The sequence below is a fragment of the Ziziphus jujuba genome, chromosome 5 (genome assembly GCF_031755915.1).
Source record: "Ziziphus jujuba cultivar Dongzao chromosome 5, ASM3175591v1".
NCBI classification, from domain to species: domain Eukaryota; kingdom Viridiplantae; phylum Streptophyta; class Magnoliopsida; order Rosales; family Rhamnaceae; genus Ziziphus; species Ziziphus jujuba.
In genome coordinates this window covers 24,214,560-24,236,818 of record NC_083383.1, presented here as the reverse complement: position 1 = coordinate 24,236,818, position 22,259 = coordinate 24,214,560, and the positions used below count along the sequence as shown (strand labels likewise).

The following is a 22,259-nucleotide window of genomic DNA, read 5'->3' as shown; positions in this document are numbered from 1 at the left end:
ATATATTCAATATATATTAAAATATTTCTAAAGTTGATCACAAATTAAAACTAACTGCTCGCATATGACATTTGGATATTTTTGTCTTTTAGTTTCTCTGTTGCATACATAATTAGAATACAAACTAATTATTAATCTCATCGTTACTTATAATGTGGATAGGAAAGTCAATAATAAGTTCATACATTACTTCTCTTTGGTTGGTTGCCATATTTTCTATTTGTGTTTCTTGTCTTTTGGCATCTGCTTTTTTGTGAGTTTCATTGTTATGTGCTAAACTCAAACAGTAACCAAAATATGATCAAACGATTATTATTTAGTTTTATTTATTTTATTTTTTTTAAATAGTATTGTGACATTTTATTTTTGAATGAAATAGTAGTATGCCAATTGATAATCATTATAAGAGCTATTTGTATTGCTTCTGTTGGTGGTATTTTTCATTATTTATTAATAGACTCATTATGAGATGAGCTTGAGCTTACTTCCAGCTGTGAAGGCATTTTTCCTTTACATGGTTAGAGAACCAACTATATTATTAATCTTATTAAAGAGATATTTATAAGACATTAATCTTTGTTCATCTACTAATCTGCATGTGTATGCGGGCAATTACATGGCTAGATACATTTTTATTTGATTATTGAGTATTTTTGTTTACATGATAATTAATTGAAATATTTAATTTGCTTACAACAATATGTTTGATGAGACTGGAACTCAATTTTACACTCCACAAGTTGTAGAGCAAAAAAAGCCAAAACTTAAACAAGAATTTCGAACAATTGAAGAGACTTTCCAATTTTACAATGCATATGTAAGAGAATGTGGATTTAGTATAGGAATAAGTACTAGCAAGAAAAGAAAAAAATAGATGAGTTAATATGGAAACAATTTGTGATTTTTAAGAAGGGAGATACAAATAAACATCAAAGATTATGTGAAAAGAATGGAGAATTAGTTCGAGATGGCTATAAAGCTAGAATGACAGTGGTTAATAGGCAAATAAGATCAAATTGAATTGTTAGTTATTTTGTGGAAAAGAATAATCATGTACTTACTACTCCAAGTAAGGTATGTTTGTTAAAGTCTTATAAAATTGTGTCAATTGTGAAAAGAGTTTTCAACCAATAGTTGTCAGAAGTAAATATCCCGATGTGTCAACAAATAAAGATGCCTAGAATAGAAGCTAGTGGTCCTTAAAACATCGGATGTGTTGAGAAAGATATAAGAAACTATAGACAGAGACTGAGAGATGATCAAAAAGATAATGATGCAAAATTGTTAATTGAATTTTTTCTTCTTCTAAGGAAGAAAAAAAAAAAAAACTTAGCTTTTAATTTTAAGTTTGAACTTGATGAAAAAAGCAAGCTTGTCTTTGACACAACTTACAACACAAATAAATACGATATGATATTTGCCCCATTGGTAGGAGTAAACCATCATGGATCAAACTATTCTTTTTGGGTGTGCTTTATTGAGTGGTGAAAAAATCGAGTCTTTCATTGGTTATTTAATTAATTGTTGGATACGACACCTATACCAAGGGATGCATCTCAAATGATTATTATAGATCAAGATCCTACAGTGATTAAGATCATCGCTCAAGCTCTTCCATCAACTTGTCATCGATACTATATATGACATATTTTGAATAAATTTTCAGAAATGATAGATACAATAGTTTATCGAGATAACTACAATTTGTTCAAATGCTATTTTTAACTTTAAGACTGCTAAAGAGTTTGAAACTAGATTAGGAGATTCGTTGAAAAGTATTCATGTGGAAGATAATCCAAGGTTGTTCCAAATGTATGAAATCCGCAACAAGTGGGTTTTTGATTATTTTAATCATATCTTCAATGCAAGAATATTGAACAGTCAAAGAGCAAAAAGTTCACAAGCATTTTTCAAAAGCTACATCTCAAATAAAAAATTATTGATGGACTTTATTATATGATTTAATAGCGTTGTTAATCATCAAAGACATGATAAATTAGTTGTAAATCATGTTGATTTGAATGAGCAACCAAAGTTGAAAACTATGCGCCCGATAAAGACACAAATGATGAAATATATATGAAGAGAAATTTTATAATTTTTCAAGATGAGTTATTTGAAAGTGCTACTTATTTCTTAAGTAGAACATTTGAAGATGATGAGTCTATGTTTTATATTGTGCAGAAGGTTGATAGAAGTTATTCATCATAAAATAGATAGCTTATTATGGTGGAAGTTGTTCATCATGAAGTAGACAACTTATATATAATAAGTTTTTAGATTTTGTGTCATGTGGTTGTAAGCTATTCGACTTTAAAGGAAATCCATATAGGCATATTTTATCATATTTTTGAGTCAAACAAGTCATGTTTTTGCTAAGCGAATGCATTCTTAAGAGATAAACAAAAAATGCAAAGGTTGGTAAAGTATGGGATAACAATGGTCAAGAAATATACGACCAACATGATATGTCATTGGTGACTAGGCAAGCAAATTTATCTCAATCTTGTTCTACTTTAATTGATGATGCATCTCTCACTATTGAAGGTATTAAATTCCTTTTAAATGAGATTGAATTATTACGTGATAAAATTAAGGAAATGAGTGGTGATGGAATTATAGTGCCAGAGACAAATAGCAAAAGAAGTACAAAAAAGCTTTGAAGTATTTATAATCCATCACATATGAAATCAAAAGGATATCGGAAAAGATTTAAAACTTCAAAAAAGATGTTAGTTTCAAAATCAAGACTATGTCGAGTATGTGGACTTCATGGGCAGCAACACAACAAAAGAAATTGTCCTCAGTTGCAAAAAAGATAAATTTAATCAATTGTTAATTTTCATATAATTTTATATGAAATTATATGAAATTCTTTGTTTCAAATATATACAAAGTAAAAAGGATCATGTTTATTAGTATTTATATTATTAAAGACTTTTATTCATTTTTTAAGCTTTGCATTATATTTTTTTATTTATATGATATATTTTAATCATATAAATCCACAATATATAATCAAAACATCAATTCCCATTCATCAAATGAAGATGATGATTTAACTTTTCATATTGGTAATTTTCTATACTCAAGAAATATGATTATATATAAACTTTTTCATTATTTTTAAATAAATTTGAATCCTTGTAATGCTATTTATTTGTAAGATCAAATTTACATGGTACTAAAAGATCATAGTTGCCATATTATGAATGCCATAAAAACCAAGAATAAAATTTACCTTTATTTGCAATGTTGTTGGCTTCTTCACTAGTGATCTTATGAAGGTTGACATATTGAGAGTTGTGTGACCATGAATTTGATGACATATTGGCTTCTTCACTAGTAAAATTTCCCTCGAAATCTTTTTTTTTTCCCCATTTATTTGGCTTTCTGAATAAGTTTGTTAAATGCTAAGGATGTTTTGTAAGTCTTTTTTTTTCTTTTCTTTTTTATATGCAATTAAACAAGCTCTGTGGGAAAGAAAAGAGCCAAAAACTATACTAATTAATTATATACATAAAGGCATAAATGACCACCTCTTGCATTGAAATTTACTAGAATATTATTTTGACTTGTCCAAATGTTCAGCATCACTAACTTTGAACTTCCATTGTTTATCTCCGTTTTTATTCATTTACATTGCATTTTTGAAAAATAGAAAATTTACATACAATAGTTATACTCGAGAAACAATATTAATACTCAAGATTTTTATTCAGTACACCTACATCACCTTGGTATCCACATTGTCTATTAATACTTGAGATTGTCTTCTATATCACATGTTGTTGCATCAAAGATGTTTTATTAAAACATTAATTGATTAATCAATTATAACCATTTGACTAAGTAAGATCTTCTTAGTTGTCATACCATTTGATTAAAATACAATTAATGTAAAATGACATCATTTGATTTCTATAATTAGGCCGTCCAATATAAACTTTCTACAATAGTTACCATATTAAGGAACACCCATATAATAAATAATTAATTGATTCATATATTTTGTAACACAATACAATATATAATTTTTATATATTTACCTTATTATTATTGCATTTCCAAAATTTTCCATTTGAATTTTTTTCTAAATGAGATATCTGTAGTTTCATATAACCATTATTTTTGTTACCAAGCACTTTCATTTATACTAGATGTTGACACTGAAGCTGTGCAAATTATAAATCACACACTAGAGTGTAAGTCAATAAAATAACAAAATAATAATAATAATAATAATAAAACTTCAAAGAGATTGATTTTTAAGCCTACATACATTTAAAAAACCAATCATAGTATATATTCAAGTAGTCTAAAACATTCAATATAAAGCAAACCCTTATAGCCTAAACCTTCTTACTATATATATTTAAGAAAAGAAATAATTTATAATTAGCACTTTTACAAAAGTTAAAAAAAGAAGAAGCAATTATTGAAATTGAATTATTCAACCAAAAGAGATCATAGATTCTTTAGTATTTGTCTTCCACTAGTATTACTTTTGAGCATGTACCATATACTATTTAGGCAAAACAATTTGCCTTTATATTACTGTGACTTACAAGGCAAAATTAACAAACCTTGGCATGTAATAAGTGATGTCCACTTACTGGCTTTAATTTTTAGGGGTCAAGAATGAGAAAAAGTAAAAACATCTTTAAGGCAATTTAATTTGGCACTTTAGACATCTTAATTTGGCACTTTACACATCTCAGAATCTTCCACTCACTACTCAAATCTAAGACACCACAACACTATATTAAGCCCTTGCTAAAAAAATCTTATATGCCATACTTATCTCCTTTAACTAGATACTTCAACAAGGATTCAACTATAAGGTGAATTGTAAATGTTGACTATTAGGGAAAAAATTTAAAAAAAAAAAAAAAAAAAAACTTCCAATGTCATAATTTACCATTGTGGTGGATCAAAAATTTTAAAAAAAAAAAAAAACACTGTTATAATTTTCGAAAATAACCAAAAAAAAAATAGAGGCAAACCAATGATCAAACGAAATAGGAGACATAACCAGATCAATAAACAGATGATAGAAATAAGATCCAAATACTAGCCAAATCTCGTACCAAGATATCAATTTGAGGCAAAAATTAGGAGATTTCCTTGCAAGCAATTTTGCTAGGCACATACCCCATGCCTAATTTATGGTAGAAAGCTCAAAGACAGATCCAATGGAAAAGCAGTGGTGAGTGTTCAGCAGTAAAGATTGACTTCAAAATAGAATCACGACTAGTTGAGATTTGTCTTAATTAAGAGCTGGTGATCTTTTGGTAGTTGGTGATTGAAATTTTAAGAACTTCAGGAGAAGGGCTTGAAATTTTAGATATTTTAGAAAGAGAGGAAAATAATTTTTTTTTTTTTGTGTGTGAAAAAAGGAGTTATTTGTTAAACACGTATTTTGATTAAATTGACATCAAATTATAATGTCTTGAGGGACACGCTCTCAAATATGCAGACTAGCTCTCTCTGTAGTAATTATATATATATATATATATATATCTATAAAGTATGTGTATGTGTGTGTGTGTGTGTCTATCTATATATTGTTTGAATTCCTCTCATGCCAAATATATTATGTATATGTATTATGGAAAAGTGAGATAATGTTTCTAGAAGGAGGGTATATTTTCCTTTACACCAAAATTTATTTGTTTAACAAAAAGTTATTTTTTACAAGAAAGACATCACATCTTCACTCACACTTACCCATAAAACCCTTTTTCTCTTATTTTTCCAAGAAGCCATTTACCATCAATCATTTAAAGGAAATGTAAGAAAAATGATTTTCTTTTCCTTTTATAAAATTCAGAAGAGCCCACATATCTATGGATGACCTTATACAATTCGAAGCTGAATTCAAACTCTTAGTTTATCCACTCTAGATGTTATTTAAGGGGAAAAAAGATGATTTTCTTTAAATTCTTTGGTTCCCTTGTCCACCATAATTACAAGAAAGCTTTATATTATTCAAGGTGCATCAAATAAAATGATAGGTAAAAAGAATATTAAAAGAAGGTTTTAGACCTATATAAAGGGGACTATCTCCTTTAGTTGTGGATTTTTTTTGAATCTTCTATTTAATCTTCTTCTCCTTCATTCTAGCCATATACATTGGGTAATCTCTGGATTTCAGCTACGTAGGGAGAGGAAAATTAGAAAAAATAGAGAGATACGTGAGTTGAAATTCATGCTCCTAAATTTTAACCTTATGGAATCATTACTCTATCTAAATCTAATTTGTGTAGTTGGCTTCTTTCTTAGATAAGCCACTAAAAGAAAATATCATTTATAGAACTGCATTGCAAAGCTTGCTCTCCTTCTCCCTCAAAACCATTTTCTCCATTTGCTTTACTTTTTTTATGGAGTTATAAATATGACTTTATATTATGTATAAATTTTTATTTAATTTGCCTTAGTTGAGAATTATTTTCATGACTTTTTTTTTTAGGAGGTCTCTCTTTTTCTTGGACTTGTGATTAGGTGTATCATCAAGAGTCATACTTATGGAGAGCATTGACTTGGCTAACATTCATCAATAATCTAATGGGTTCAATCCAGGTTTAAGAGCAGTTCATCCAAGGCTAGCCTAAATATGGATAAATATGTGAAGTCTAAAGATCCAAAGGCACTTTTGCAAAGGCCGTGACATATTTCGACCTTAACATTAAAGGTGACTTTGCTAGGGAGCCAAGAAGCAAGCCAGAATTGAAAATTCTGCTGAAAACTATGAGAACTCGAAGCATGGTAAATGGAGGTGAAGGAGACTCCAATTCCCATCAAAGCCGTAGAAAAAACTAAAGGAAAGAAGTTATGCAAAATGAGGTTACAATGGCAGACATGGTGAAGGCCATCTAGGAGCCCTAAGACAACCAAAAGTGCTTAGTCGATACAATCTGAATCTTGCTGAAGAACATGATTGACTAATGCCAGGGACTTGTTTTGCCCATGCCTCTCCAGCGTAAGGACAGGTGGCTTTCGCTACACAATGGGAGAAAGAGCACCCTTCCAACGAACTTACATACTTGACACAAGTTAACATGCTTTTACTCTTGGATCAAAAGCTACACAAGCTGTCGAAGGAGGACTTCAAGTTCATTTCTCAACCACCATATCCCCTAGAGATGCTTCAAAAGTCATATATAATAGGACACAAGAGTCCACATTTCCCTTTGTTTGATGAAGGAAAGAGAACCCAAAGGAGCATATAAGTTAATGCATTGATTCACTTGGAGCATACACCGGAAATCCGAACCTTTGTTTGAGAGAGTTTTCTAAATGTCTCACAAACCAAAGTTATACTTGGTATACCTCGCTCGCCCCCAGATCAATCAAGAATCGAGAGGAAATGGCAGGATGCTTTTGTTGGAAATATTTTCAAAATGAAGAACGTGTCACCATCATCCAGTTAAGCAACACAAGCCAAAAGGCTTCGGAGTCACTAGTGGAAATTCATGAGAAAATTCTATGATTTAGCTCTATATTGTTATGAAGAGCAAAATAAGGGTCGTTAGTGGAGATCTGCATCAATAACATTATGATAGAATACTGGATACACTTAATGAACCTCAACATTACTCATTTTTTTAGGCTTATAGAAGTTGCATGAAAGACTTCACTATTTATTAAGTTGCCCATCCAGATTAGAGAATAGAAAAGAAAGAGTCTCATCAAACATTAACAATGGTAGAAGCATTTAGGCATAGTCTCTCTTCACATACTCCATTGGACATTAAAATATATATATATATATATATATATATATTGGTATATGTACATATTAAACACCAAAATGCATTAAAAAAATTTGTGGGTGTTGAAAAAAAGAAATTAGGGTGGCATGCCATTGACAAATGCAGTCCCCTACAGTAATGGTTGCCAAGAGGGCAAGAAGAAAAATTGATCAAAGAAAATAAAAATTTGAAAATATTGAAAAATGATAGTGTAAGAAAGTAAAAAAATTGAACTGTATAGAGATTCTTTTATAGTGCAACTAGAATTTGTCTAAGAGAATTTGAAACCACTAGCCTTCTACTTCTACTTTTTCACTTGCATAAATTTTTCCATTTAACAAAATTGATAAGGAAAGTTTCATTGGATATCCCATAAAAGAACCTAATTAATATTTTAAACTAATTAAAAAAGCAAATCAAATAAGCAATCCTCCATAAATAATTTTGAAACCCTATACTATAATTCCTCAAACTATCTTAAAAAAATAAAATAAAAAGAAAATAAAAATTTCTATCTATATCACTTGCAAATCAACAACCACATTCAAGTTGAACAAATTTGACCAAAAAGGAAAAACAAAATGTAAATATTTAGGCCCTCTTTTGTTCAATAGGTTCTGCAGTGAAGAACATTATATTAAGCTTTGTTTCATTCTTTCTTTCTTTCTTTTTAAATTAATTTTTCAGATTTGGTACAAGGAAAAATCTCCTTAATCTCGAGATTCAAATCACAACAAGAGGAAATTATGGATGGAACTTGAGAAATTAAGATAATTTTCAATGGTTCCATCAATTGCTAAATTTATTTTGTTGCAATAGAAAAATAGACAGCTATTTAAGAAAAAAGCTTTTCAATGGATCTTTTTAAAATATTTGTCAAGTTGATGTGGTTTTAAAAAAAAAAAAGACATTGTGAAATTTCTGTAAAAGTAAAATATTACTTAAAAATTCATTTTTTTCAAAAAAGAAAAAAAACTTGATAAATATATGTAATTAATTAATTAAATAGTAATGTCATACTTACCAATTTTTTTACTAAAATTTTGTTAAACAATCATATGCAATATATGAGTGGGTGATAGATTATAAATACCCTATAATTATGGAAAGAAAAACTAATTACATAATATCAATTCATTGTTTATCAAAATTTTAATAAAAAAATTTGATAAGTGTATAATTATTCACTAATTAATAGTTATGAATAATCTTTTATATATAATCATTGAAAAATAATTTTAAAATTATCTATGAATTTATAATATTATAATGATAAAATTTATATTCTATAAATAATAATTCATTCTTATCGTTAAAAATGCTTTAACATTAACAATATTAAAATCCTTTTAATTTTGTCAAGTTGGATAATAATACAACCAGATAAATTTTAAAATATGACATCTTTTCATTGTTTTGTATGCCGCATTGTTTTCCAAATCAGTACTCCATGTATATTGAATAATTTTTCCAAGAGGAACTCAAATGAAACAAAAATAAAACTATTTGACAAAATAAGTTTCTATTTTATTTTATTTTATTTTTAAAATAGACTGGTATCTATAGAAGTAAAATGGTTTAATTTTCACCAGTACTTGGAAAAACGTAGGGCAGTGCGGTAATTTGACCAACTTTCTCCCTCACAATCCCTTTATTTCTCGTTTCTGTCTCACACTTCTCCTTTGTCGCCGTCTGCACCAGGCTACACAGACGGTACGACGTCGTTACCATCGTCTTCTATTTCAGACTGTCTGGTTTTCTTAGTCTTGAAGCTCTTCTTGAAGCCTCGCCGTCACTGCCGGTAAGGTAAACTGATTGCTTTGTTATTATTAGTATTATTATTATTTTCTAGTTTGCTTGGTTATTTATTCACTGGTTTATTTATATATGTTTTTCTTCGGTGTCCGATAAGCTAAAATGGAAATTTACAGAAAAGTTTGTAATTTCTATAAATAGGAGTGGCATAATTTTTAAAAACTACTTTACATAACTATGGATTTCCGATGTTGCTATGTATGTTATTTTCTGGGAATATATCATCGTTTGGTTTTTTGCTTTCCGTTTTTGGTTTTTTCTACTTAATTTTGTATAATTTGCTCACTTAAAACGTTGGTTAGTTTAGTTAGAGTTTATAGGCATCTCAAATAACTATAACTTAAAAACCATTACAACTTCAAATGGTCCGTCATTTGGTGTTTGTGGTTTTGTTTTTGTTTTTGTTTTTTGTTTTTTTTCTTTATATATATATATATATATATATATATATATATATATTTTTTTTTTTTTTTTCCCCTTTAAGTTTGTAGGTAATTGAGATGCTCAACAAACTCTTAACCACCACTAACTAACATTTGAACTAAGCAAACTACACACGAACCAAAAACAAAAGACTAACATGTTACCAAATAATACCTTACGCCTAATATTTATGTTTTTCGTTTCTTTTTTTCTTTTTTAATTGAGACTTAAACTATGAATAAAAAATTATTTGCATGAGAAATGTTAAACTGGTTGAAATGATTTTTATTTATTTATAATTATTGATATCATTATTTTACATTTGTGACTAGTTTCTTTTAAGCATGTAGTGATGAGTAACTATAATTTAAAAAGCATGTAAGCCAATTGTACACCACTAAAACGTTTATATATGTATTGAAAACTAAAAACCAAAAGCATAAACATTACCAAACAAGCACTAAATTAACCACATTTGACATTGTTACAGGTATTTTGATTGTACAAGGAAAACATGTTGCTTTGGCTGTTGATCGAGGCATATAGTACTTAAAGAGTTATCCATCTTTAACCATTGTCCCAAGCCACATGTTGAACACTGGAAAGAGCGATGCAGTCAGTTTATTGTTACAAAGTTTATCATGTCCAACACATATCGTTATAGTGTATGCTACAATATTCACCTCATTCCATCCCAAGGCGCTTATCTATATCCCAAATACAAAAATTCATACCCAAGAGATGGAGAGAAGGGAATTTTGATAAATCACCAACATCATATAGCCTAAAAGAATCTATCACAAAAGCAAAGAAAACCAGTGATGATTCTATGATAGATTTTCTCCTTACATCTATCAGGAACCTTGTGGAACAAGGCAATTTATCAAAAGCATTCAAAACTTTCTCTCTTATCCAGTATCATGCCTCTTCTACTGCTTCTTATAATGTCATCTTGCATCCCATTTCTTCTCTTCTTTTATCTTGCACCAACTTTAAATTACTTCCACAAGGTAAACAACTCCATGCCCAGATTATTGTGTTGGGTCTTGAGAGACATCAAGTTTTGGTTCCAAAACTGGTCTCTTTTTACTCTAACTTTAACTTTCTTGTTGATGCCCACATTGTCACTGAGGATTCAAATTTGTTGCATCCTTTGCCATGGAATATGCTTATCTCATCATATGTTAGATATGGAGAATTCAGTCAGGCTCTCTCTGTCTATAAGCAAATGGTGAATAAGGGGATCAGACCAGATAATTTCACATATCCATCTGTTCTCAAGGCTTGTGGCGAACTCATGGATATAGGATTTGGTATGGAGGTGCACAAGTCCATTGAAGCAAGCTCCTTACAGTGGAGCTTGTTTGTTCACAATGCATTAGTTTCAATGTATGGGAGACTCGGGTTAATAGATGTTGCTCATCAAATGTTTGACAAAATGCCAGATAGGGATGCAGTTTCTTGGAATGCAATTATCTCTGCTTATGCCTCTAGGGGAATGTGGAATGAAGCAATTCAGCTGTTTAAGCGGATGCAGGAAGAGAGTATGGAGGTAAATATCATAACTTGGAACACCATAGCTGGAGGGTACTTGCGGACAGGCAATTTTAAGGGGGCACTAGAGTTGCTTTCTCGAATGAGAAGTCGTGGTGCTCAGTTGGACTCAGTAGCATTGATTATTGGTCTGGGTGCTTGTTCCCACATTGGAGTGATTAAGTTGGGGAAAGAGATTCATGGTTTTGCAATTCGAAATGGCACTTATGAGTATGATAATTTCAAGAATGTGCTAATTACGATGTATTCCAGGTGCAAGGACCTTAGACATGCCTATACTTTATTTCGATTGATAGAAGAAAAGAGTACGGTCACGTGGAACTCCATGCTTTCCAGTTATGCACACATGGATCTAGCTGAAGAAGCCTCATCCTTATTTAGAGAAATGTTGCGTTCTGGTATTAAACCAAATTATGTTACAATTGCTAGCATTCTTCCACTCTGCGCTCGAGTTGCAAATCTTTCACATGGGAAGGAGTTCCACTGCTACATTATGAAACGCAAAGGATTTGGGGATTACTTGCTGTTATGGAATGCTCTTGTGGACATGTATGCAAGATCAGGCAAGGTTTTAGAAGCTAAAAGAGTATTTGATTCATTGACCAAGAGAGATGAAGTAACATATACTTCCATGATTGCAGGATATGGGATGTTGGGGGAAGGTCAAGCTGCACTGAAGTTATTTGAAGAGATGAACAGGTTGCAGATCAAACCAGACCATGTAACACTGGTTGCAGTTCTATCAGCTTGTAGCCATTCGGGTCTTGTAACCCAAGGTCAAATGGTATTTGAAAAGATGCCAATTGTTTATGGTATAAGTCCCCGTTTAGAGCATTATGATTGCATGATTGATCTCTTTGGAAGGGCTGGTCTATTAAATAAAGCAAAAGAGATGATCAAAAGGATGCCTTACAGGCCAACTTCTGCCATGTGGGCAACTCTCATTGGTGCTTGTCGGATCCATGGAAATACAGACATAGGAGAATGGGCAGCTGAGAACCTTTTGGAAATGAGGCCTGAACATTCAGGTTATTATGTGTTAATTGCTAATATGTATGCTGCTGCTGGCTGTTGGAACAAGGTAGCTATGGTGAGGACCTTCATGAGGGACTTGGGCGTGAGGAAGGCTCCAGGTTGTGCTTGGGTTGATGCTGGCAATGGATTATCACCTTTTCTGGTGGGTGACACATCGCATACCTATAGAGATGATGTTTACCCTTTGTTGGATGGATTGACTGAACTAATGAAGGATGATGGTTATGTGCCCATTGAGAGTTTAGGTTCCGTTGATCATATTTTGGAGGCATAGAGTGGACAAAATTGTAGTAGTTAGAATTTTAAAAGAATTGGTTAGAGAACTGTGGTTGGTATATTATTTGAAGTGCTTAACTGAAGATACTCTTCTACTGTGGGATCAAAGTTTAGTTATGTGAAGAATCCATGCTAGACTCAAACAGTTGCTCTGGCTCAACACTGCTAGACCTTGGTGCCATAGGGAACTATTTCCGGACTGCTATCTGATTTAATTGTTTGGTCTGTCACTTCTGAAGTGAATATATTTTATTCTTTATGGGCTTGAAAGTTATTTTATTCTTGGAGAAAGAGTCACCCTTGAGAGAAGAGGTGAGAATTTAAGAATTATTACGTCTTTTGTTACTTGATTACTACAAAGGCATCAATCATAATTGAAACATATACTTGAGTATCCAGACTACCCTGTTTTGTACTTTAATAATACATGTCTTGTTTTTTTCCTGACTTCTTAGTTCTCACGAAAAACTGTTCATTGGTTCTTTCTTTCTTCTTCTTCTTGTTCTTCTTATTCACTTATTATTATTCTCTTTTTTTTTTTTTTTTTTAATTTTTTAATATAAATTTGGGAAATTACTTACTTGAGTTTCCATGTACACCTCTAACTTTCTTCCAGTTTTGCATTCTTGATTAATCTCTTTAGTCATCTACTTCTTTTTCCCGAGCTGTATAATTATGTTTTATAAATCATAAGAAAATGCACCTTGTAGGATACGGTTAGAAAACATAAAATGGCATCTATGTAGAAAGCGATTTGCTTAACAAGTTGCATAAAGTTTCTCATAAATGCTTTTATGGAATTTTATTGTGTAGACACTATTGCATGTACTCTTGTTTTAATTAAAAGTCTGGTCCATAAATTATCATCCTGGAATTTATGTGTAACATATGTCCGGAAACAGGAATGGTGGTTAATACATACCCTAAACAGGTTGGTATTATGTTGGTAAGTGATGGTTCTTCACTGATTGTAAATTTTGGTTAAGGAACCATTATGCATAAATGTTTTGCTTTAAGTTCAACAATTTTGACCAGGTTAAACTAAATGGTGGTTAATACCTACCCAAAACAGGTTGTTATTATGTTGGTAAGTGATGATTCTTAACTGATGGTAAATTTTGGTTAAGGAACCATTATGCATAAATGTTTTGCTTTAAGTTCAACAATTTTAACGCTGGTTAAACTAGCATTCCACCAGTCTTGGCAGCTCATTATGAGGGTGGTTTTTTGAATATTCAGTAGCTGCAGATTAATGTAGAAATAATAAAATTTGGAGAGCAGTTCTTGTATGATATAGAAAATTTTTATTACTTATACTTTTCATTTGATATTGATTTCTGCTGAGAATCAAATTTGCTTAATTATCTGAAGCATTCAGGTACTTCATATTTTATACTTAGTAATGTACTGTTAATTAAATTTATCATCAGTGGTCTTGCCACGGCATTACCAGTTACCACCACCATAAATCATGTAGAACTTAATTTGATACAAAGATAAATACATGTCTCTTTTATTCATATGAGCTTAGTTCCCAATTTGTGATAAATGTTTAGATGTAAGTTTGGGACAGAATAAAACTTTAAGTTACTATTTTTAGCTAGTAAACAAGAACATAAGTGCCTGTTTAGCCATATGATCTAAATAAAGTTTTCTGTTTCCACACACCAAAACAAAAAAAAAAAAAAAAAAAAAAAAAAAAAAAAAAAAAATCCTTAAAATTTATATGCTGCTGATTGCAATGATTGCTCATTCCTTCATTGTCATGTGGTTCTAAATCATGATTATAGCTGGAGGAAGAAGTTGAGTGTATCTGGTATTTCCCCCACATCTCTCTTGATAAGCAATTTTTTAGGTTCTAGGGGGTAGCAAACGAGCACATTCTTTGGAGATTTGCAATATTGCCTTTGTTTCAGAAAATATGATTAGAAAGAATGGTTTTTTTGACAACAAGAGTCAAGATATAAGAGTTATGCAAGTTTTAAGCTTCTTTATGGACATTACTGTGAAAGAATTTAAGGATGTTCCAATGTTTTCATTTTCTTGTGTCGGAAAAATGTCATCAAATCTATTTTCCTTTTTTTTTTTTTTTTTTATTAAACTTGTATTTGAGGGTCCTCATCTTCTTTTCAATAAGTTTTGTCTTTTATCAATAAAATAAAGTTTGACATTAAAAACAATTCACATGTTTGTTTGGGTATTGTTCTTTAAAAAGAAATGATTTAAAAACAAAACTAAAGGACAGAACAAGAAGAAGTTGTTTGATTTCTGGAGTCTTTGGAAACAAAAGAATGTGTAAAAGAAAACAGATTTAACTGTCTTCCCCTCTCAGCCACATCAGGTACTGTCCCTCATTTTTTCCTCCTCTTTATTTTCTCTTTTTTCTTCCCTATTTCTCTCTTCAGCTGTTGAAATTTGCTTTTACTGGTTTCTCTATCTGCCACATTAGTTAACAACCAAGCTATGTGAAAGAAGATCTACCAGTCAGTAGCTAGGAGAGGGCTAAGAAAAAACTGAAGTTCTCTCCATCAAAGGTATTTTATTTTCTCTAAAAGTATTTGCTAAAATGTTGTTGTTGTTGTTGTTCTTCTTCTTCTTCTTTTTTAATTTTAATTTTTTTTTTATTTTTTGGTGTGAAATGGGTTTGATCCTTCTGACTCTGATCTTGTTAAATGATTTTGATATTACTCTTAATCTGATCTTGTTAGAATGGGTGTGTACTCACCTGCTTTATACGTGCTACTTTTTTGTGGGTGGCTTATCTTTTGGCTTTCATATTGCAATTTGGATTTTGGAGTGCATGGGTTATCTGAATATAAATCATTTCCGGCCTTCAAGCATACAAAATGGGCCCCCATGCATATTATGAGATGTTTATTGTTTTGAGATGTGGATCTGTTAGTATTTTACTCCTTACTTTGATTGTACAAAGGGATGGTAGTCTCCAACATTGGATCAACTTGTGGGATGTTTCCATTTTAGCTTCTTTTTTTTTTTTTTCATTGAAATCTTATTTGAAAGATTTGGGAATCTTATGTGGGTCAGCCAAATTGTGTGACTATTTCACTGTTATTCCCTTGCAGCTCTGAATGATAAGGACTGGGTTTGCCAGGAGATGTGATTGTATTCTTAAAGAAAATGTCCATCAAATTTTATTCGTCTGTCGGATTAGATTCCTATAAGAAACTAATGTTGTTTCCTGTAATGCTTATTCATGTATTTCATGCCTAAATGATAGTACTAGTTTGAGCTACTTTTGTTTTTCTAATCTTTGAGTAATATACCTTTTGATGGCCAGCACTTCGTATTCGAAAGCTTTTTAAGAAATATTTTACACTATTGGTATGCATGTTTCCTGGTTCTAATGGTAAACTAGAACTTTAATAGGCTGGCTGGTGAGTTTATATTTCCACTTAAAGTTATTGGTAAGATGAATGAATACTAACGTTGCTAATGCACCTTCTTAACAATTTTCTTTTTCGGCGAGAATGTAGCTAACAAAATTAGGTGCTAGAATTTGTGATCAACTTTGCCTTAGGGACTTGGTATTTACTAGTTAGCTTTACACCATGGTTCATAATAAGTTTAATTTGTGTGTTTTCTGTGGTTTTTTCTATATATGGAGAGTGCTTGGATGGGTATCATAATGTTTCTCTGCCATCAATCAACATTTTCATGTTAAATAGAGATATAACGTGGTTAATGGTTTTATTTCCCCCTACCTTTGTTTTTCTTCATTTCCACACAGATTCTGGTAAAACTACTTGGTTATCCAGTATTAATGTATAACATAATCTATTTGGACTTCAGTTTTGGACTAAAAAAGTTTGGCAATATATGTATTTTTTTGTCTAGAGTTACTTGTCCAATATCTGACTTCTCTTTTTGTTCTCGATCGATTAAGCAAAAGACGATAGAATGTGAAAACAGTCAATGTGGTGAAATCAAATCAAGAATATGCATAAGAAAAGAAATAGATGACTGCAAGTAACTCATGGTTTAGAGAGATATATTTGCATGCATGCATTTTGTTCTAGCGTAATTTTTTGTTTAACAATATGGGTACAAAAAACTGATTGTTTAACTAAATTTATACAAATGATGTGACATTATTTTATTGGTTTGTATTGGATATCACTTATCAATATTTCGCCACATCATTTGGTAAAAGTAAATTTTATTAAAAAATTTGGTAACTCTAGCATTGGTGATTTTTTAAAATATATTTGGTAAATATAGAAACACTTAGTTCAAGCCAATTCCAAGTGTAGAATTTTGGTTATATACGAGGATAAATTGGACCTGCCATGATGAGAAATGGTGGTATCTTTTTGTACACAGACGTGTAATGCATGCTATGTTAGTATTGTTTTCAGTTTATAAAGTTTGTATCATTTCCTCGGATTGTGGATTAGTGTTTCTGTCTCTGTCTTTAGCCAATTTAGTGCATTTTGAAGACCCATGATCCGAAATGTATTTTATTTTATTTTTTTAAATTTTTGATTTATTAATGTTAAGATCATAGCATAATCATAAAGCTTGTCATACTTGTACCAATTATTTATGGGGGAGAAATTTTCTATGATGGGCATGTCGCACCAAAGATCTTATTACCGGTAATAGACTAATAGTACATCTATTTTCGTTAATAGGACCTTTTAATCAGGGCAACACTGCAAAATAGTAAACTCCTATTTATAGGGATACCACCAACACGCTGCTGGTAGAATATCAAACTCGTACCAACGTGCTGCTTGTACATGCTGAATAAATTAGAACAATCTTTTTCTAGAAAATAATTTAAAATATTGTCTTTTGAATCATGTTGATAACTCTAGTTTCTTATATCCATAATCATGTTTATACATTGCACAATTGTTTGGTACTTTTTCAACCAATGCTTCATGTATTGTTAGACAGAGAAAGAAATATGACTTTTCCAGTTGACGTTAATATTATGATTTATATGATTATATTTTTCGATAACATTTCTTACTTAATATTAATTTTTTTAATTTTTTTTATATTTTCTTTTACCAGCCACAGATTTTCCTTTAGGAAATTGGTAGTTGATAAACAAAAGAAAGCCGTCGTACATTGCAACTTGAAAGGACCTAGCTACTAGGGTGCTGTCTTATTGTATTTGAAATATTTGGACATGTATATATCTTAGTTGAGGTCTGTGTATGTATTAATTGAGATGACAATATGGTAGTTTGTCTGATGGTACTTTTTACTTGGATTATTGTGATTTAGATGTGGTTGATGTTCTTCATTATTTATTAGAAATATCTGGGATCTCAATGTATAATTTCTGCTGTTGTTTTGAGAATTTTCACGAATTTCACTGAATGTGTTATCGGGATAGCTACTTTCTGAAGGGTAGTTTAGAAAATTTATTATCATATTAAAAGGTGAGAATTTATAATGGTATAAAAGTGGTATGTCTATTTTATAATTTCTTGAACTTAAAAAATGTTCAAAATTTCCTAAGAATAGTTTCTGAATAAAAAACTGCTTTTATTTGTATATTAATAATTTCTTAAGAGTTTTCTTTAAAAAATAATAGAGTTTGTATAAGTTTCAGCTGGGTTTGGGATGTTAATATGGTTAAGCCAATTGTGGAGGACTCAGTTTCAGTATCCTCGTAGACGTTCTTGGTCCTTTTTGGATGCTGAATATTCTTTTAACAATTATCACACATTTTCATTTTTTTTCTTTACTATTTTTCGGTTTAGAGTTGCCAAAATAAATGAAAATAATAAATAAATAATGTTCTTCACATGAAAGAGCACAAGGGCATTTGGTCTAGTGGTATGATTCTCGCTTTGGGTGCGAGAGGTCCCGAGTTCGATTCTCGGAATGCCCCTAATCAACTCTTGAATTTTATTTTGTTTTAGGGACTTTCAATGGATTTCTGAAACTACTGTGACGCTCAGGCAAGCTCAAGCTAAATGCATCAAGCTCAAGCATGAACTTAAAACAAATATCATCATTTATGAATGAATCTGTTTATTTGCTTCAATTTTATCAGTTTAACACTCTTAAATCCTTGTAGGCCTACACATATTACATATAAAGTTTATCCTAAACTCACTTTGCCGAGATTTCAAAGTCATTGTCCAAATAATTTGTACAAAAAACAATGGAACGATTAGAGAGTCAAATTTCTGTTTGGACTCTTATACTGATTTCGTATTGAGTAAGAAATATGCCATGTATTTAGCTCCTTTATACATATATACCAATTGAACATACATAACATATTATCATATTTACTCCACTTCCTCAACAAATAGGAATGAAAAACAGACAGAAAGTTGGTGTTCATCATAAACGGTCTGCCAGCTGAGGGAATTGCCGCAATAACCAAGTTACTCCTCTTATGGCAACCTGCGTAACATTGCAAAAAAATTTACGTAAAAGAAAACAAACATAAATTTGATCGATCCATTTTAAGTATTTATGCACGAAAGAAACGAGTTGGACCCCAGAAATTAATCACTGTGCGGAATGTAGATTCATATCCTCATTGTTCATTAACACTAGGGTCCTTATGGTGGGATTCAATGGAGTTCATGATCCTAAATCTAGCTAAATCCTCAGTTTGTTTGAGTAGAAATTAGGATATGGAGTGCCAAGAAAGGGGTAAGATTTGTATCATTGTCATAGATTAGAGGGCAAGACCTTTCATATTTTTTAAGCACAAAAATATGATGAGGGATAACGATATAATCACGTCAGAGGAATATGATCCAACAGACAAGAATCTACATATTGCCTTCGATGAGAGAGAGGCCTTTTTTTCCTTCCTCACTGATTTATCTTTTTTAAGGATTTTAAAAATTAAGCAGCCCACTGTCCCTGTCTAAACACAGTTATGATACCATATGTGCCTAAAGAAATATTAGTTTCATTTGTATGTGGTTCGTGCACAAATGACGAAGTACATACCAAAGCAGTCTCCCCAGGCTTGATTGCAGGTTCAACACTGTCTCGCCCGTATCTGTTTTTCAAAGACTGCATTATTCTCCCAACAAAAATCTACGCCTTAACAGCTGACATGTGGCAGGAGAACAAAATATAGCAAAGCTTTCAACAACAAAATACTGAAATCGTCTTTCTCTCCATCCTACCGTGTATATTTTGAATCATATACACACTTGTCAATTAAATTTGTCTTTTCCACTAGTTTATATATGGCATTAACATCTACAGAAAGAATAAATTCATTTTAGAAAAAACTGAATTAACCACTAAATTTGTAAATTGTATGCAGACATCCATCTCAAAAACACGAAAGCAAAATGTTGGCTGGAAAGGGAATGAAGGCATGCCCAACAAGAAGTTGAAACAAAGACAGTAAGTTATAAAAACTTAACAACCAATCACAAGTATGATGCATCGGTAAGCACTTTGTAATTACTGAGCAAATGCATAAAGAAAATGGGCACCATTGACAAGCAAACAAGGCTGTATCTTTTCCCCAGTTAAACATAAAAGTAATAAACCAAAAAAACTAATAATTACAAACATCCATAATCTTTAAAAAGGAAAAGGGAAAAAAAACTATCAAAGAAAAGAGAATGAGTTACCAATAGAAAAAAAAATGAAGAACAATATCCACTCATTACAGATGCTTCAGGTTTTGCTACACCAAGGTTTTCTAGGCAACTAAACAAGAAAGGCTCAGGTGACTTTGTTAGAAATATTAGGCTAGATAGTGGGCACAGGGCATTGGGATATTCTGTTTACTAATTATTTGGTGGGCCAAATATGCATATTTATAATCTAACTTTTGAGATTATCTTCAAAATTAACGTGAATGCATGTATCTTGAAATATAGGTCATTTTGACGAAAATCCTTAAAATTAATAAGTACAAAAGGCCTTACATTATCTGTCTCTTGCCATTAATGACCTCCAGTTCATAAAAGCTGCATCCTCTGCTAAAGGGGAAAGGCTTTCCTTTCCATTCTGTTATCAGTTATTACCTCCCATATCAGTGCTATACTATGAAATGAACAAAAAATAATAATAATAATAATAATATAGTTTTCGATGTACCTAAATGCCATGTCACTCCAACGGCTGAAGAATCCTCTGTGGACAACTTATCAATAACAAACTGGAGGTCCTTGCTAACAGAACCAATGAAATTCTTGAAGAACTGAAGGATATCCTGTCCATTAAATGAAGGTCCAAACTATATATTGAGAAGGAATGATAACAAACAAATTTCATCTTTAACTACTTACTAAAATTTAGGATTCTTACCAATTATATTTCATATACATAATGCTAAATTATCTCCTTATTTTTTTCAGTTTATAAGTCAATAATTTGGATTAAACCCATTGGTTTTCTTGTTCTTTTCTACATTTTCTTGACAATTTTGATCATTTAAAACAATGTCTCCCATTACTTAAAACTGTCAGAGCACCTTTGTAACATTTTGCACCAAATTGTTCATTCATTAAGTCATTCAAGCCTGTCAAAAATCTCTAGTGGATTAAAACTTAAAAGTGCAATTTAACCAAATAATGCCCAAAACCCAATATCCATAGGAGCTTCCAAATATGAAAAAAACTGAGTTTTCAAAATTCAAGCTCAAACTAACATCTGATGAACAATTGGGAGAGTTTATAACAATAGGTATTACAGGTTTGGTCCTCGTACCTCACGACCAACGAATGGTCGGGGAAAGACAAGGTCCTCGTACACGCACTTGTCGGCGATGAGTTCCTCCACGGAAGCGAGATCATGAGCATTAATTCCTCTATAGAATTTCCTCACCACGTCCGCAGCAGAGTCCACCAAAGCTTCTTCATCATCATCAACATCCGTCGCCGGCGAAGCAACAGAGACCGTCCGGTCGGCCGACGAGGAGAGCCGGAAACAAGGTGTGGGTGGGCTCCATGTGGGTAGGAGTGGAGTAGGAGTAGGATTGCTGAAAGTGTGGAAGGTGGAGAGGAAAGCTATGGAAATGGGAGGATATCGGGCGAGTTTAGGAGGTGAAGAAGAAGGGAGGACTATAGCATACTTCATCATCATCCATACAGTTGAAGCAGTTCCCGTATTTCCCCAACAAATGGATAATTCATAAAATACAATATTATTATTATTTTTTTTGGGGCAAATTAGAAAAAAGAAAATCAAAATGCTTGGATAGGGTTAGTTTTTTTCTCAAAAATTTTCAAAATAGACAATTTATTTAATTTCGTTTTTGTATTGATTTTATATATGACTTTATATTTGTTCCTTGAAATTATGATTCATTCTAGAGAAGAATTTTACATTTCAATGAGTTTTCTTCCAATTTAGGCTTATTTATAATTAGAAAAAAATATTTTTCTACCAAAACAATGATTAAAAAAGTATTTTATTTTATTTTTTCAAAAA

The 22,259-nt window shown here is 31.4% G+C and overlaps 2 protein-coding genes and 1 non-coding gene across 5 annotated transcripts; 2 read left to right on the top strand and 1 right to left on the bottom strand.

The window, feature by feature from the left end:
* Positions 1 to 9,347: 9,347 nt before the first annotated feature.
* On the top strand, positions 9,348 to 13,304 carry LOC107421315 (pentatricopeptide repeat-containing protein At1g71490). 3 transcript variants are annotated; one of them, XM_025074684.3, is made up of 3 exons: positions 9,348 to 9,555; positions 10,483 to 12,109; positions 12,188 to 13,304. In XM_025074684.3, exons 2-3 carry the CDS (start codon positions 10,660 to 10,662, stop codon positions 12,853 to 12,855), a joined length of 2,118 nt encoding a protein of 705 aa, XP_024930452.2. In that variant the 5' UTR covers positions 9,348 to 9,555; positions 10,483 to 10,659; the 3' UTR covers positions 12,856 to 13,304. The 3 variants fall into 3 exon arrangements, with proteins under 3 accessions (XP_024930452.2, XP_015886020.2, XP_060673465.1); XM_016030534.4 differs by having other exon boundaries at positions 9,351 to 9,555; positions 10,483 to 13,304; XM_060817482.1 differs by having other exon boundaries at positions 9,351 to 9,560; positions 10,483 to 13,304.
* Positions 13,305 to 18,654: 5,350 nt separating this feature from the next.
* On the top strand, positions 18,655 to 18,726 carry TRNAP-UGG (transfer RNA proline (anticodon UGG)). Its single transcript has one exon. It is a non-coding gene; the product is annotated as a tRNA-Pro (tRNA).
* A 304-nt stretch (positions 18,727 to 19,030) lies between these two features.
* LOC107421316 (uncharacterized) lies at positions 19,031 to 21,956 on the bottom strand. Its single transcript, XM_016030535.4, has 5 exons — positions 21,537 to 21,956; positions 20,925 to 21,039; positions 20,753 to 20,834; positions 19,812 to 19,863; positions 19,031 to 19,250 (listed from the first exon to the last, which is right to left on the bottom strand). The coding sequence occupies exons 1-5, from the start codon at positions 21,909 to 21,911 to the stop codon at positions 19,188 to 19,190; spliced, it is 687 nt and encodes a 228-aa protein (XP_015886021.3). The 5' UTR covers positions 21,912 to 21,956; the 3' UTR covers positions 19,031 to 19,187.
* Positions 21,957 to 22,259: the final 303 nt, after the last annotated feature.

Coding starts and splice junctions, on each gene's coding strand:
- LOC107421315 (XM_016030534.4), top strand. CDS start 10,660: ATGCTACAATATTCACCTCATTCCATCCCAAGGCGCTTATCTATATCC.
- LOC107421316 (XM_016030535.4), bottom strand. CDS start 21,911: ATGATGATGAAGTATGCTATAGTCCTCCCTTCTTCTTCACCTCCTAAA. Junction 20,835..20,924: donor TGGAGTGACATGGCATTTAG/GTACATCGAAAA, acceptor AACTGATAACAG/AATGGAAAGGAAAGCCTTTC. Junction 19,864..20,752: donor AATGGCAAGAGACAGATAAT/GTAAGGCCTTTT, acceptor TTTGAAAAACAG/ATACGGGCGAGACAGTGTTG.